Source organism: Myotis lucifugus, unplaced genomic scaffold (genome assembly GCF_000147115.1).
Source record: "Myotis lucifugus unplaced genomic scaffold, Myoluc2.0 scaffold_205, whole genome shotgun sequence".
Classification (NCBI taxonomy): domain Eukaryota; kingdom Metazoa; phylum Chordata; class Mammalia; order Chiroptera; family Vespertilionidae; genus Myotis; species Myotis lucifugus.
This window is the reverse complement of record NW_005871253.1, coordinates 576,268-590,912: the sequence shown is the minus strand read 5'-3', so window position 1 is coordinate 590,912 and position 14,645 is coordinate 576,268. Positions and strand designations below refer to the sequence as shown.

At 46.1% G+C, this 14,645-nt stretch overlaps 1 protein-coding gene across 5 annotated transcripts in view; it reads right to left on the bottom strand.

Annotated features, from left to right (window-relative positions):
* SLC24A3 (solute carrier family 24 member 3) overlaps positions 1–14,645 on the bottom strand; it is a 460,854-nt gene that overhangs the window by 3,355 nt on the left and 442,854 nt on the right. For all 5 annotated transcript variants that reach the window (XM_006097516.3, XM_023761284.1, XM_023761285.1 and 2 more), the window contains one exon: positions 2,254–2,319. In XM_006097516.3, coding sequence (XP_006097578.3) covers positions 2,254–2,319 — 66 coding nt within the window. The remainder of the gene's footprint in view (positions 1–2,253; positions 2,320–14,645) is intronic.

Sequence of the window (14,645 nt, the reverse complement as noted above, 5' to 3'; positions counted from 1 at the left end):
CTGTAGCTTTGTGGTCTTTGCCGGTTAAGCCACAGCCCTTTGGTTCATGCCAAGCTCCCATGTACTCCATGCTGCTTCCTTGCAGCTGACTTGGGCTGGAGGAAAATGCTGGCCAGGCTGATGGGCCCCAGTTTAAATTTAAGACCACAAACTTTAAGTGGGCCATTAATGCCTTATGGCAATCATCCACATTTCCTAGTCCGCCATCTCTCCCTTTCTTAGACAGCTATTTCAGGCCTCTCCTCTATCTTTAAGTGGCCAACATTCCCTTCTCTATTCTCACTGTCAGCTCATGACCTTGTTCCCATTTCACAGAGCTCCTACCACCACATCTACCTGCCCACCTTCCCTCGGTTAATGACCCACAGCCCACAGTCCTGCCCACAGCCCTATCTACAGCCCATTCTTCCATGTGGGCACAACATCTCCCCACCTCCTTGTACTGCTTAAGGTCATGGCTCCAGCAATTGTCCCTCTTTCATCTCCACTCCCCAACCCCATCCTTGGATTATTCCAATTAGCATAAAAGAATGCTGCTATCTCTCTCATCTACACTTTTCTGGGTTTCCATTTCTCTGCTTTCTTTACAGCAAGGTAACTTGAAAGAGTTGTAAATACCAGCTGCCTCCAGTTTTTCTCCTTCGATTTTCCGCTAACTTATTCCACTCCACCTTCTGCCCCACTGCTCTGCAAGCCACCATGTCAAGAGCACCGATGACTCTACATTTCTAACCCTAATGGCCAACACTTGGGACTCTCTCCCTCAACAGCACAGATCACTCCACCGTGAAGCACCTTCTCCACATGACTTCCCATTGCCACACTCTTCTGGTTCTCCTCTTACCTCTCCGAATGCTCTTTCTGTTTCTTTTGTGGTTTTATCCTCATCATTCTGACTCGGATCTTAGGGCTCTTCTCTTTCCTGTCTATGCTCACCCCCTTGGTGAACTCATCCAATTGCATGGCTTTAAATACCATCTACATTCCGGTGTCACCAGCTTGGACATTTCTCCTGAACCCAGACTCATCTTTCCAATGGCTCTCTTGGCCTCCCCACTTAGAGTCAAATAAGTACCGCAAACTTAAGATGCTTGAAATTGCTCTTGTTCCCCAAACCTACTTCTCTTCCATCTTCCCACAGCCCCATTTTGAAAGCCCAGCTAGCGGTTAGACCGACCTCCTATAAATTGTACAACTACAGCACAGTGTAAGGAGAAGCACTGTGCTACAAGCTTGCACTGTCAGACAGCTTGCTCCTCCATCATTTGGTGTCAACTTCTCTATTGTCATCAGCACAATGGAGCTGATATTAGTGACCAGCTCATGGGGGTGTGGTGAGCTCCAAATGGGAAAATATATGCAGAATATTAAGCACAGTGTGTGGCTATTACAAGTATCATAACCCTAAGTCATATGCCTTGAAGAACGTCAAAAGAATAAATTATATAGATTTTCACTTTTGTATAATAAGTATTTGCTTTTGTAAAACCTTGACATTTGACTCCCATCTTGATCCTGTAAATGACCTCTCCTCCTTCCTGCCTCCCCTACTGAATTCCCCTTCTCTAGTATATGTACGTTAACATGCTAGGTATAACTCAGTTTATATTTCCTTGAAAATTTCAGGAAAAAACATATTGTGTCTCAATGTTTCATGTGAAAATTCAACAGCATACTTGTATGTTACTGGATACTTCATGTGGGTCAGTCCATGTGTTGGTGCAAATTTGTTTGCACCAAACGTGTCAGTTGAGATGGAATGTTAAATTATACAAAGGGATGTAATGGCCAAGAAAGTAGATGGCATAAAAGGGGAACTGTCAATAAAATATCTTCTTAGTTGCTGAGTAATGGTCAAATCCATGGATGTATGAAGATGTTCAGTAACCTGGAACAATTAATTAAAGTCTACTATTCTGTAACTAATTTTGCAGAACAAGTGAGGTCTCCCCCTTGTTTTCGATGAAACGATTTATGTTTGGCCTGCCACGGGGCCATGTTCTGAGAGGAGGCCGCTTCCTTTCAGTAAGAGAGGGCTTGCTAGTGGGTTGCTAGGATCCACTTCTAGAAGAAACAGTTACGAAGGAGAAGGAACATCTGGAGGCTGATTGTCCTGATCCACCAGGAGGCCCAGCTCATCTGGTGTCCAAACAAACTCTGTTGCCAAAAAAAATGCGGGGGGTGAGGGTGGGGGTGGGGGTGGGGGAGGGAAAACATGGGAGCTCGAAAGTGAGGAGAGAGCTGCAAACCTACTGTGACAAAGACGGAGGCCAGCAGCAAGCCCACGGAGTAGATCAGTCCCCTGCTGTTCAGCCGAATCTGTAACAAAAGAATGAAACAGAATTAGCTCTCCGAAGAGGCCTGTGTTTAATGTGGGGCACTCAAGCATCTCTGAGTGAGTCCAGTTTTCTCCTACAGGGGGCGAAACAAAAGGAGGCCTCCCCAGCCATCCTCTACAGCTTGTGAGAGGAATGTGAACTTTTCTAAAACACCCAGAGAATGCCCGGGTCTGGTCCACTCGCAGCCCAGTCCCAGGCTTCCCTCCAGTGGCGGGGGCTGTTGGACTGCCACACGGCCCCGTGAATTCTCCTTGTGTGTTGCCTGATTCTCGTTGCCCACAAGGCTTCCCTGTGGACCTCACCTCCGGGGGTTTCATAACATGGGTGATGGGGGCAATATTTTGGGAAAAAATTACTAAAGTTTTTATCCCTTTTGCATGAAAATGTCTATGACCTTCACCCCAACTTGATATGAAGAGATGGATGAGGCCTGCTATCTTGAGCAAGCAAAGAGGAAAGAGTTAACATGTAAAAGGATTTTGTTTGGTTTCTTTTTCACAGCCAAAAAAAAAAAATGGGGCTAACAGCCAAACCTTGAAGAAAAAGAAAGCAGCAATTTTTGGAATTCTTATGGAACAGCGCTGTCCAGTAGAACTCTCTGCAAAGACAAAACGTCCTGCATCTGTGCTGTCCCGTGTAGCAGCTGTCGGGAACATGTGGCTGAGAGCACTTACTTGCAAAGGAGCTCATGTAACCGGAGAACAAAACATTAAATTTACCTTTAATAAATTTAAATTTCCATGTAAAGAGCCACATGGGATTAATGGCTGTGGTGTTGGGCAGAGCAGGTAGAGAATATTAAAGGGCCAACCCGGCCGACAAAGATCCTAGCTTTCCTTCCATGGTGTAGAGAGTGCCTTCCTGCTCTGACCTAGGTCATGAGGTCACTGCCCTGAAACTGGAGGCATGTCTTACAGCAGCTGTGCTCACAGAGACCTCCCTGGACCAGCTGCACACCTCGGGGCTGGTTAGCAATGTAGGGTCTTGGGCCCCAGCCGACCTCCTATATCAGAAACTATGAGGGTGGGGCCCACCGGTCTGTGCTTTAACAAGCCCTCTAGGGACTTAAGAACCAATGACTTACAGAAAGTACTGAGGCTAAATTTGCTTCTGGGGATGGGACTTTGACATTCATTTTTCACCAGTTCTCTTGGGAAGTCTTATGTGTATCCAGGTTTAGGGACCAGAGCCTCCCCCTCCCCACAATGTACACTGTCCTACTGGGAGTCAAGGGCTCGCCTGTGTCCACAGAAAGAAAAATGAGGCAGGTTGATCATGTCAATTAGAGAACAAAGTGGTGATTATTAGGAGGAGTGGTTTGGGGTCCTTCGGACAAAGTTCAAGGTAGCTCTTCCCACCCTTTCACCAGTTCACCCCTGCGATGTAGGTTTGGGCACAAGGGGATGACTCCGTAAGTGGGTTTGCTTGGTTTATGCTTGGTTCATCTTTGGTGATGGGGCACCACATCCTCATGCCCTAAACAGCCAACCCTTTCTTTTTTTCTTTCTTTTTATTTCAGAGAGGAAGGGAGAGGGAGAGAGAGATAGAAACAATCAATGCAAGAGAATCATTGATTAGCTGCCACCTGCATGCCCCCTACTGGGGTTCAAGCCTGCAACCCAGGCATGTGTCCTGACCAGGAATGGAACTGTGACCTCCTGGTCATAAGTAAATGCTCAACCACTGAGCTACGCCAGCTGGGCCTTTCTGTGAGGCCCCGTGAGCATCTCCATAAGCGACGGAATGGACCGGACTCTCCTCTGCCTGCACAGTCTGTGTGAGCTAACCATCTGCTGGGCCCCAGCCACCAAGTGCCTTCCTAAGAATCAAGGACTCACATCTTAATCTCTGTGACACTAGAGCAACGGGTAGACCCAGTGAATTCAGGGTGGAAAAATGAGGAATCAGCCACCGCAGGCCAGCTAGTACCTGAACTTCTGGCAGACCCTCAGCCAGGCTGTGGTTCGTTTCCTCCTTTCATCAGCTATGATGGAATAAAGAGGCTACTAAGCAGGAGTACATCACAAATGCTGTGCTGAAAGAGGGTCTCTGCCCCTGAAGTAGTCTGTCCACACTGACTCTGACAATCCCACATGTACCCTGGCCAGTGTCAAAGGCGGGGCCTCAGAGCATGAAGGTGGCTCCACGTGGAGTGAGGAACAGCCCACCAGCGCTGTCCTCTGTCACATGGTCCTTGAGTCCACCCGGAAACGGAACACACACTCAGAAACTCCTCTGAGCTGTTAATTTTAACAGCACGTGGATTCTTGTAAGTATGGAGTCAATCCACTCACTTCCAGCCCATGGCACCCTCTGAGCTCCAGGGTCAAATCCTTGTCAGCAACAGGAGTTGAGTAAAATGATTTCCTGCCCTTAGAAACCAAGAGCCAATGACAGCACAGCCCCAAGCAGGAAACTTCTTTGGTGAAGTGTTTTCAAAATGAATCACATTCAAGCGTGGCTTTTGACCTTGACTTTTTCTACATTCATATGAAGTCAGTGCTGCTAACATTCTAAACATGGCTCTAAAGACCAAATACAACCAACTCTTGTGTGGTTTCTGAGTCTTTTCCACTGTTTCTCTGCAGCTTCCTTTGGTAAAGAGCTGCCCAGGGATGGATTGTTTGTCATTCTTAATTAGAGACCCAGGCTCTTAAAGCCGGTATTGATTCCTTCCTGTCTGACGCTCACACTTCCACATGAAGGAACTAGGAACTAGGTTTCCTTCAGTTGCCTCTGGTCCAACTCAAAAGCCTCCCAGGCACTGGAAGTTGTGGGTGGTTTGGGACAGAAGTTGGCAAACTATGACCCACGGGCCAAACCTGGCCCATTGCCTGTTTTTATAAATAACATCTTATTGGCACTCAGCTCATCATTTATATGTTGTCTACAGCTGCTTTCATGCTACGATGGCAGACTCGAGTAGTTGGGCAGAGACTGCACAGCCCATGGCCTTAAAATATTTCCTCTCTGTCCCTTTCTGGAAACAGCCTGCAGACCCCTAGTTCAGGCCATGGGCCCCAGTCCCAGCGTCCTGGTTTCTGAATCCCTGTCTAGTCACTCACGTGCTGCACTTGAGTTCTTCAAGCCTCAGATTTCTAACCTGTAAAATGGGATAACACAGTTCCCACCTTATGGGGTGGTTGCAGGATTAACGGAATGAATCCCGGTTAGGCTTGAACAGAATCTGGTGTAGAATAAATTCTCGGTAAGGGTGGGCCATTATTCTCCACTCACTCAGGAACTGCCTGGGCCCACTTCCCTGGGACCCCTGGCTGCTCCATGGCGGAGATGACACACAGGAGGGTGGGAACCATGTCTGACTATCCTCCACCTGTCACAGAGCTGAACACAGACCATGTGCTTAACACGTCATCGGTGACTGGATAATGGGTACTTTCCAGGTGGCATTTTGATTGTTGTTTACAAACGGGCCATCATTTCTGTGGGGCAGGGTGGACTGGTCAGAGGGAGGCTGGCAGCAGACAGGCCCTGGGCACCTGATGTTCCAGAAACAATGCAATCCCTGCCCAGCATTCCCTGTCTCCTGGCCCCACTGGTTTATTCCGTGTATAGCTTTTGGTTTGTTTGCTTTTTTGTTGTTGTTGTTGCTCAGCATTTTATTATGAAAGTTTTCAGTCATTCAATCAAGTTGAAACATACTATATTCTTTTTTAATGAACTACAACGTAAGCTGCAGAAGCTAGTGCACTTCACTCCTAAACACTCCAACCGGCATCTAGTACGTGTTAAATAGGGGTCAATTGTGGTTCATGGGTCTTTTACTTTCAGATGAAATTTCCATTTGGTGAAATTCACAAATCATAATTTCACCATTCAATGTGTTATGAGAAATGCATACACCCATGTAACTCAAACTACAGCCATGATTTTCAGCACTTCCATCGCCCACAAAGTGCTCATGTGCCCTCTGTCTCCCCCAGGGGCAGTCACTGCTCTAAGCGGCTCTCCATAGGCTGGCTTAGCCAGCCCTAGAAACTTCAAATGAATGGTGTGCACTCTTTTATGCAGGAATTCTCTTAAAGAGTCCCTCATGGTTTTCATTGCAGCAATAGCTCATTTCTTGTCATACAACATAACTATTCACAGTGTGTCTAATTATTCTCTGGTTGATGGACATCTGGGCGGCTTCCAGCTTTGGGCTATCAGCATTGACTTGATAACTCACAAACAAAATGAAAAGAGACCTATAAAGGCTCCTTTCCACAAGTAGGAGAACTATTAATGAAGAGGATAAGGACAACCGGGGACTCTCTGAGACCCCTGAGGCTGTCTCTCTCATCCTAGCGTCCGGTCTGTGGGTGGGCACCCAGGGCCTCTCCAAACTGCAGCCCACCTTTCCCACCTCAGCGCACTCCTGTCTCCCTTTTGGGATCTCTGTCTAGTCAGTGGGACACACACCTCTTTCCCACCTCTACTCAGCCCATCTCTCCTGAAGTCCTTTCACCTTTTATATGTTTGCTGGGCCCCTGCTGGTCCTATCCCCCATCTGAAGCTGATCTTGGTCATATTCTTTGCCTGAGTCACCTTTTAATCTCCCCAGCTAGTCCCAGTGCAGAGGGCAGATGTGTGGGTCCTAATTTTTTCCTCATGCCACACACCTTACTTCCTCCTGCCCCACACACTCATCTGCAGGTAATGCGGATCGTGCCTGTATGTGTGTGTGTGCGCCCACCTTGGGGGCAGTGAGGCTGGTGGCCAGGGGCAAGAGTGGAAAATTGGATGGGGAGACTGACCATGGTGAGTACTGGCTTTTAGCTGATCTTTTCAAGCAGCAAAGTGAGAGGGAGCCTCACATTTTTTAAAATTGAGGCATAACTTGCATACAGTCAAATGCACAGATTTTTATCCAGCAATTGTACTATTAGATAAGTTTTAATAAATGCATGTACCCATGTAATCCACATCTCAGTGAGAATATAAAATATTTCCATCACCCAATAACTTTCCTTGACGGCAGCTAATTGAACTCAACCCCCTCAAAAACTGGTTTGTTGGGTGTGCTGAGTCAGACAACATCTCTGGACTACCTTTGGAAAAGACTTTGAGCTTCAACCATGCGCGGTGTTTATATAAACAATTGTTTCCCTGTTTGCATGACAGATGCAAAGCCCCATCAAGCACAAATGCAGAAAATCTCCATGGCGATGCCCACCCGGGAGCAGGCAAGGTGTAACTGGGTTATTCAACCACAACATTTAGCATTGTTTTCATGCCTCTTGCCTTCAAAACTATGCATTTTCATTCTCCAATTCCCTCTTGGCAGGCGTTGCTGAGGAACAGAAGGCTGGCTGGTTCCAAAGTCGACAGGAATTTAGCTCGTGATGTATGTATATTTTTCACAGGATACATACAGAGACCCACTCATACCTAGTTTCATGTGTGTATGTGGTTCATAAAACTGAATCTTACAGAGTTTGGGGACCCCAAACCCCCAGCCTCAAAGACTCTGGCTTCCCCATATTACAGTTTAAAATCTTTCTATGGTTTGAGGTCTGCTCTACCCAACAAGCAGATTATTTTAAGAAAAATAAGAAGCCCCTGGACTTTTGCTAATTTATTTATAACTTGGAACACATGTACGTCACTTTGCATTTTCAGATTTGGGTAATTTGAACATTTGTGTGGGCGTAGGTTCCAAATGGGTGTGTCTAGCCTTGACTTTACATTATAAAATATCACTGGGTGGGAATCTCTTTCCTTGAACAATTAAATGAGGTAAGAAAATGAATAAACCTACAGAACAAAAGCACTTTAATGGCAGTGGGTGCCTATGTCCTTTCTTTCCAGCATGCTCCCACCAACACAGGTTGTGTGAATGGAAGGGCAACTTAGTAGACCCCACAAGCCCAGGGGAGACTCGTGGCAGGCCTGACAAGCTCAGAGACCGGAAGTAACCACAGAGGATGATTATAAATTCCTAACTGGGCAGGCCATGGCTGATAGTCACGTCCCAGACCTATAATTTCCTTAGCAAAGGTCAGTCTTACCTTCAGTGAGCCCTGTCCATTGTTCTGATGCATCTAGGATAACATACCTCTGAAATGTCAGAGTATTTTCTTTTCCAGACCTTCAAAGGCACAACTGAGGTACCAGAGCACAAGACTACCAGCAGGAGACCACAGAACCCCTCATTGTTATCTTGATCCCTGCTTACCATCTCTATGTGCTGTAAATGTTAACTATCCGATACCCACCAATATAAAAGAAGCATGCATTTCTCCATGTTGCTTTTTATCCAATCCCAGAGATTTCCCTGGTTTGCATTCTCCTGCCTCCTTGATCTACCACCAGTTGATTTCATGTAACCCTCTCTAAGTCTCCTCCTTTGAGTCTGCTGCATGAAATAAGCTGCAAGGCTACCATTCTCTGGAGCATTTTCTCAGTCCGCTGAGATCTTGCTTCTTGGTATGTCCTCAAAATTTTGGCTCAAATAAATTCTTAAAACTTTCTATAGGGTTGGACCTTTCATTGACAGGTGCACTGAACTGCAGTGGCAACTCTGTGAGGTAAGTAGGGTGGCTTTTGTTTTTCTCTGTAAAGATGAGACATCTGAGGCTCAAAGACGGTAACCATTTAGCCAAGGCAAGATTCTGGTCACCAATTCCAGTGTGTGTGTGTGTGTGTGTGTGTGTGTGTGTGTGTGTGTGTGTGTGTTTCGCCTCATCTCCAAGCAATCCTTTGGCACCAGGTGGTGTCCTACAATTTAGCTCAATTCCAACACTATTTACCTGCAGATAGTGTCAGGTCCCACAGGTTAAGGGCTGAGTCCTGCAAGGCTGTCCCTGACGCCCACTCCCCACCCCCCACTTTGCATGCCAATTGTAAGTCCAGCTTATCCCCTGTGCTTCCTTGGGTTGCATTCATTTCCCAGAGTAGCTCACAGAACTCAGAGAAACACTTTACTCACTACAACTCCACTTCATTATGAAAGGATGGAACTCGGGAACAGCCAGATGGAAGACATGCCTAGGCAGGGATGGGGAGAGTGAGGAGCTTCCATGCTCCCTGGCAAGTCACTTCCTGAATCTCCACGTGTGCACCAACCTGAAAGCTCTCCAAGCCTTGTCCTATGAGTTTTTATGGAGGCTGCACACATAGGTGTGACTGATGAAATCACTGGCTATTGGCGATTGATTCAGCCTCTCTCACTCGAGATCGGGGTGGGACTGAAAGTTGCAACCCTCTAATCACAGGGTCAGTTCTCCTGGCAGCCAGCCCTCCTCCATAGGTGAGGTCCAGAAGTAACCTCATTAACATAACTAAATATATCTCTCAGCACTTAGGAAATTCCAAGGGTTTAGGAGCTCTGTGCTAGAAACTGGGATGAAGACCGAATATATATTTCTTATTATAAATCAAAATATCGCACCAAGTCAGGAAGCTGGTAAGGGTCAAGTCTGCATGTAGAGTTGGGCTTTGGACTCTAAGTTAGACTCTTTCTTGCAACCTGCAGGGCCCAGGGAAAAGGCCGGAGTCCCCTTCACCCCGGAAGAACCCTCAGAAGTGGCATCTGGACCTTTCCAGCCTATCACTGCTGTAAGAGTCCTCAATTGTAAGAAACACAGATGCTAGTGTAGCAGATGCTGAAAGGACCCCATCTGCACTCCACCCCCTTACTATTTTGGTGGCCAGCTGCTTCCTAAAAGCCGGTACCAGCATCTGTGACTGAGGGTTTTTTCCTGAACCATGTAAGTGCCAAGCAGCCCTCCACCAATGACTCTCTGGGGTGGGTGTATAAATACCCCAGCTCCCCTGCCCCTCGGATAGGGTTATTCTGGGAAGGGGGCTGCACCATTTCCGGAGCTCCTCCAGTACTCAGCTCCAGTCACCCACGGCAGTAAAGGGCTTGCTAACCTGCCTGTCCTTGGCTGCCTTCTCTTCTCCCCTCCCCTCCCCACTCTCCTCCAGGACTTTCCTGCCCCTCCCGAATGAACCCATCACTCCGAATCCTTGTCTCAGGATCGAATGATTTCTGGGGGAGCTAAACTTTGACAGTGAGATGACTCAACTTCAGGGGTCAGTGACCTAGGTAAGCCCTTCCACAGGGGACCTGTGAGGATCCTGCCTTCCCTCAAATATCACCTAATTTTCCTGACACAGCACCCAAAATCCAATGGTCAAGGTTCACCTTAAGGGTAGTACATGGTGTCACTATCATTCTCAGGAGCTCTGTCAGAACAACCTCAAGAAGAATCATTTATGAAAATGTCATCCAACTATCCCCAAGTTACCTGCCCAAGTCCTGTGGGAGTAGTTTGTAGACTGGCCCTGGCAGTAGCTTTCTGGCATTCTGCTCATTTCTATGGTGTCAATACTCCCCCCACGGTAAACTACAAGCTACCGATGTGGCCTCTCTGAAGGTGGGGCCAGGAAGAGCTGCAAAATCACTTCTCATGAGCCTGTTCAAACGGGCTCCAGTGCCCCATCTCTGGGGGTCTGGACAGGTGTCTACAGAAAAAAGAAAACCATTGGTCCTGGCAGTTGGGGCAGTGTGCAGGCTTTGAGAACCTGATTTGGGAACACTTGCTAAAAAAGTGAGAAGGCGAGACCTGGAAGGCATCAAGAATGATTGGTTCATTGATTCATCCCACAGAGGCCCTCTCCTGGGTGCTGAGGAAGATCCAGTTCCTGCCCTCAGAGAGTCTGGACAGATGTGCACGTCAGAGATGGCAGCCCTATGTGATTCTAGAAGTAGGACATTTGGCTGGGGGTAGGCTTCTTGGAGGAGGTGTTGTAGGGCTGACAGAGCTGGCCTCAGAAGAAGCACCTTGGGAAAAGCCTGAAAAATGTGACTTCACCATCCTTCTTTTTAAAAAAACATATATTTTTATTGATTTCATAGAGGGAGAGAGAGATAGAAACATCAAAGATGAGAGAGAATCATTGATCGGCTGCCTCCTGCACTGGGGATTGAGCCTGCAACCCTGGCACATGCCTTTGACTGGAACCAAACCTGGGACCTTTCAGTCTGCAGGCCAATGCTCTATCCACTGAGCCAAACCGGCTAGGGCTTCACCATCCTTCTTGAAACATTGTCCTGGACCCTGTTTCTTCAGATTCTCCCTCTTTCTGGCTGACCCCTCCTCAGTCTCCTTCACTCGGTGGTTTTTCCTGCCTAACAGCAGGATATGGTTCTGGGCTCTCTTCTCTAACTACATTTACCTCCTTAATGAGCTTTATGCATTAAAAAGCATATAATGCCTTTACTCTCAAGTTCATAGCTGCAGCCCAGACCTCACCTTTAATCTTCAGACACATTTATTCCACTGCCTACTTGCTATCTCCACCTGGATTGCCCTCAGACATGTCAAATTTAATCTGTTCTAAATGGAACCCTTGACATTTCCTCTTAAATATGTTCCCTAACCCTTGTGATGTCTTCCTCATCTTCATGAATAACACCCAAGCAAAGAACTAGAAGTTACCTTTGATTTTTCTCTTTATCTTTTCCCCTCTGTGCATCCATCAGAAAGTCTCATCAATTTTTCCTTAAAAGTCTTTTTTTCTCCTGGGCTATCCTCCCAACAGTTTAGCCCATTTCACCATGTCTCTTGCCACCAGCTCCCAACTCGTCTCCTCTCCTCCTTGCCTTCTCCTAATGCATTTACAAATCTGATCATCAGATGTAAAGTGAATCATGCCATTACTTTACTAAAATCCTCAATGGAAGTTAGAATACAATCCAAACTTTTCACAATGGCCAAGAAAATCTTAGATGACCAGGTCTTTGCCTTTCCCCAACTCACTTCCCCATTAGCAGATGTTTAGGGGGTGATGTGAAATCCATCACTAGGTCCTGCTGCTTCTTTTTCTGCAGTCTCTTGCTTCACCTTCCACTGTTCTCCAGCTTTACTGCTACTACTGAGGCAGAGTGAACTGTTGGTCTCAACTCCCCTCCCCTGTGTTAGTTATATGTCCACACCCTGGTGGGCAGCCCTGTGGAAGACCACCTATTGTTTTCACTAGCTGATAAGCGTAGACAGAGAACCACCCCCCCCCCCCCAACCCTCCCAAGGCTGGGTGCCTTTGAAGCCCTAGCAAAGTTCGGAGCTAGGCGCCACCTCTGTTTGTCCAGACAGTGGTAGCTGAAGCAACTTCCCCATTTATTATTATGTAAATCCTTGCTGGTGGGCTTGTCTGCCTGTTGCCAGGGGTCACCTGCCTAAGGGCTATGCTATGGGTGTATCCCAGATCAATAAAAGCTTGGTGAGGCCTGAGCACCAGGGAAAGTCCTTCCTCCTGAGTTGGACTTACTCGCCTGGTCCCCCAATATTTCCTAATTATCTCGTGTCTTTTCTCTTTCATTTGTGTGCGGCTCCGCTTCCAGGTCCTGAACCCTGATCCACGCAGTACGTGGGAATGAAACACCAACACAACCCTATTTCCCTGCCTCTGGAATTTGGGTTTGGCCATGTAATATGCTTTAGCCAATGGATATTGGTGGACTTAACACAAACACAGGTTTGAAATGTATTTCCATGATTGAGGTGGCCTCTTATGCTCCCACCTTTCATCATGAGAAGGATGTGTCTCAGGAAGTCACTGGTTCAAAGAGGTTAAAAGACACGTGGAACAGACCCACCTGAAGCTTGGAGCCAAGTCTGGATCAGCCAATCAACTCACAAATGTGTGAAAAAGAAATATATACTAATGAAACTAGGCTACTGAATTTTGGGATGGTTTGTTACCCAGCATTAAGGTAGCAATAGCTAACTGATACAACTACCCAAGTCCAGGTCACTATATTTTCTCTCTCCTGCGAATGCCTCATAACTGGTCCTGAAGCTGTCAGTCTTGTCTGGCTCCAACCTATTCTCCATGTAGTAGTCAGAATCTTCTTTCTTAAAGGCGCATATAGGAGAGCCTAAGGGAGCTTTGGGACAACATGAAACGAAACAACATACGAATAATAGGGGTGCCAGAACAACAGAAAGATGAACATGGATTAGAAAACCTATTCGAAGAAATAATATCAGAAAACTTCCCTGAGGTGGGGAAGAAAAAAGTCACACAAGCCCAGTGAGTCCCAAACAAGGTGAACCCGAAAAGACCCACACCAAGACACATCATAATTACCATGGCAAATGTTCAGGACAAAGAGAGAATCTTACAGGCTGCAAGAGAGAGACGGAAAGTTACATACAAGGGATCTCCCATTAGACTATCAAATGATTTCTCAACAGAAACGCATCAGGCCAGAAAAGAATGGACGGAAATCTACAAAGTGATGCAAAGCAAAGGACTGAATCCAAGAATACTCTATCCAGCAAGGCTATCATTCAAAATTGAAGGGGAAATAAGAAGCTTCACAGACAAAAAAAGGCTAAGGGAGTTTATCACCACCAAGCCGGCCATGCAAGAAATGCTAAAGGGACTGGTGTAAAAAGAAGAAATAGTAAGCTCAGAAAGAAAACAGCCACACACACAAAAAGAAATGGCTACAAACAAGTACCTTTCAATAATAACTTTAAATGTAAATGGACTAAATGCTCCAACCAAAAGACATCGAGTGGCTGAATGGATAAAAAAACATGACCCATACATCTGCTGTCTACAAGAGACCCACCTCATTAGAAGGGACTCACACACACTGAAAGTGAAGGGATGGAAAAATATCTTTCACGCAAATGGAAAGGAAAAGAAAGCTGGGGTAGCAATACTTATATCGGACAAAATACATCTCAAAGTGAAGGCCATAACCAGAGATAAGGAAGGCCACTTCATAATACTAAAGGGATCAATACAACAAGAAGATATAACCCTGGTAAACATATATGCACCCAATGCAGGAGCACCCAAATTCATAAAAAAACTCCTGGAAGATATCAAAGGAGAGATCGACAACAATATAATCATAGTAGGGGACTTTAATACACCACTGACATCACTGGATAAGGCCGCTAGACAAACAATCAGCAAAGAAACAGCAATCCTAAATGACTCACTAGATCAGATGGACTTAATTGACATCTTCAGAACACTTCACCCCAAAGCTGCGGAATATACATTCCTCTCAGGTGCTCATGGGACATATTCAAAAATAGACCACATATTGGGTCACAAGCAAAGTCTCCACAAATTCAAGAAGATTGAAATCATAAAAAGCTTCTTCTCCGACCACGATGGCATAATGTTAGAGATAAACTACAATAAAAACAACCCAAAATACTCAAACACTTGGAAGCTGAATAGCATAATAGCATGTTATTAAATATTGATTGGGTTACCAATGACATCAAAGAAGAAATTAAAAACATCCTGGACAATAATGACAATGAAAAA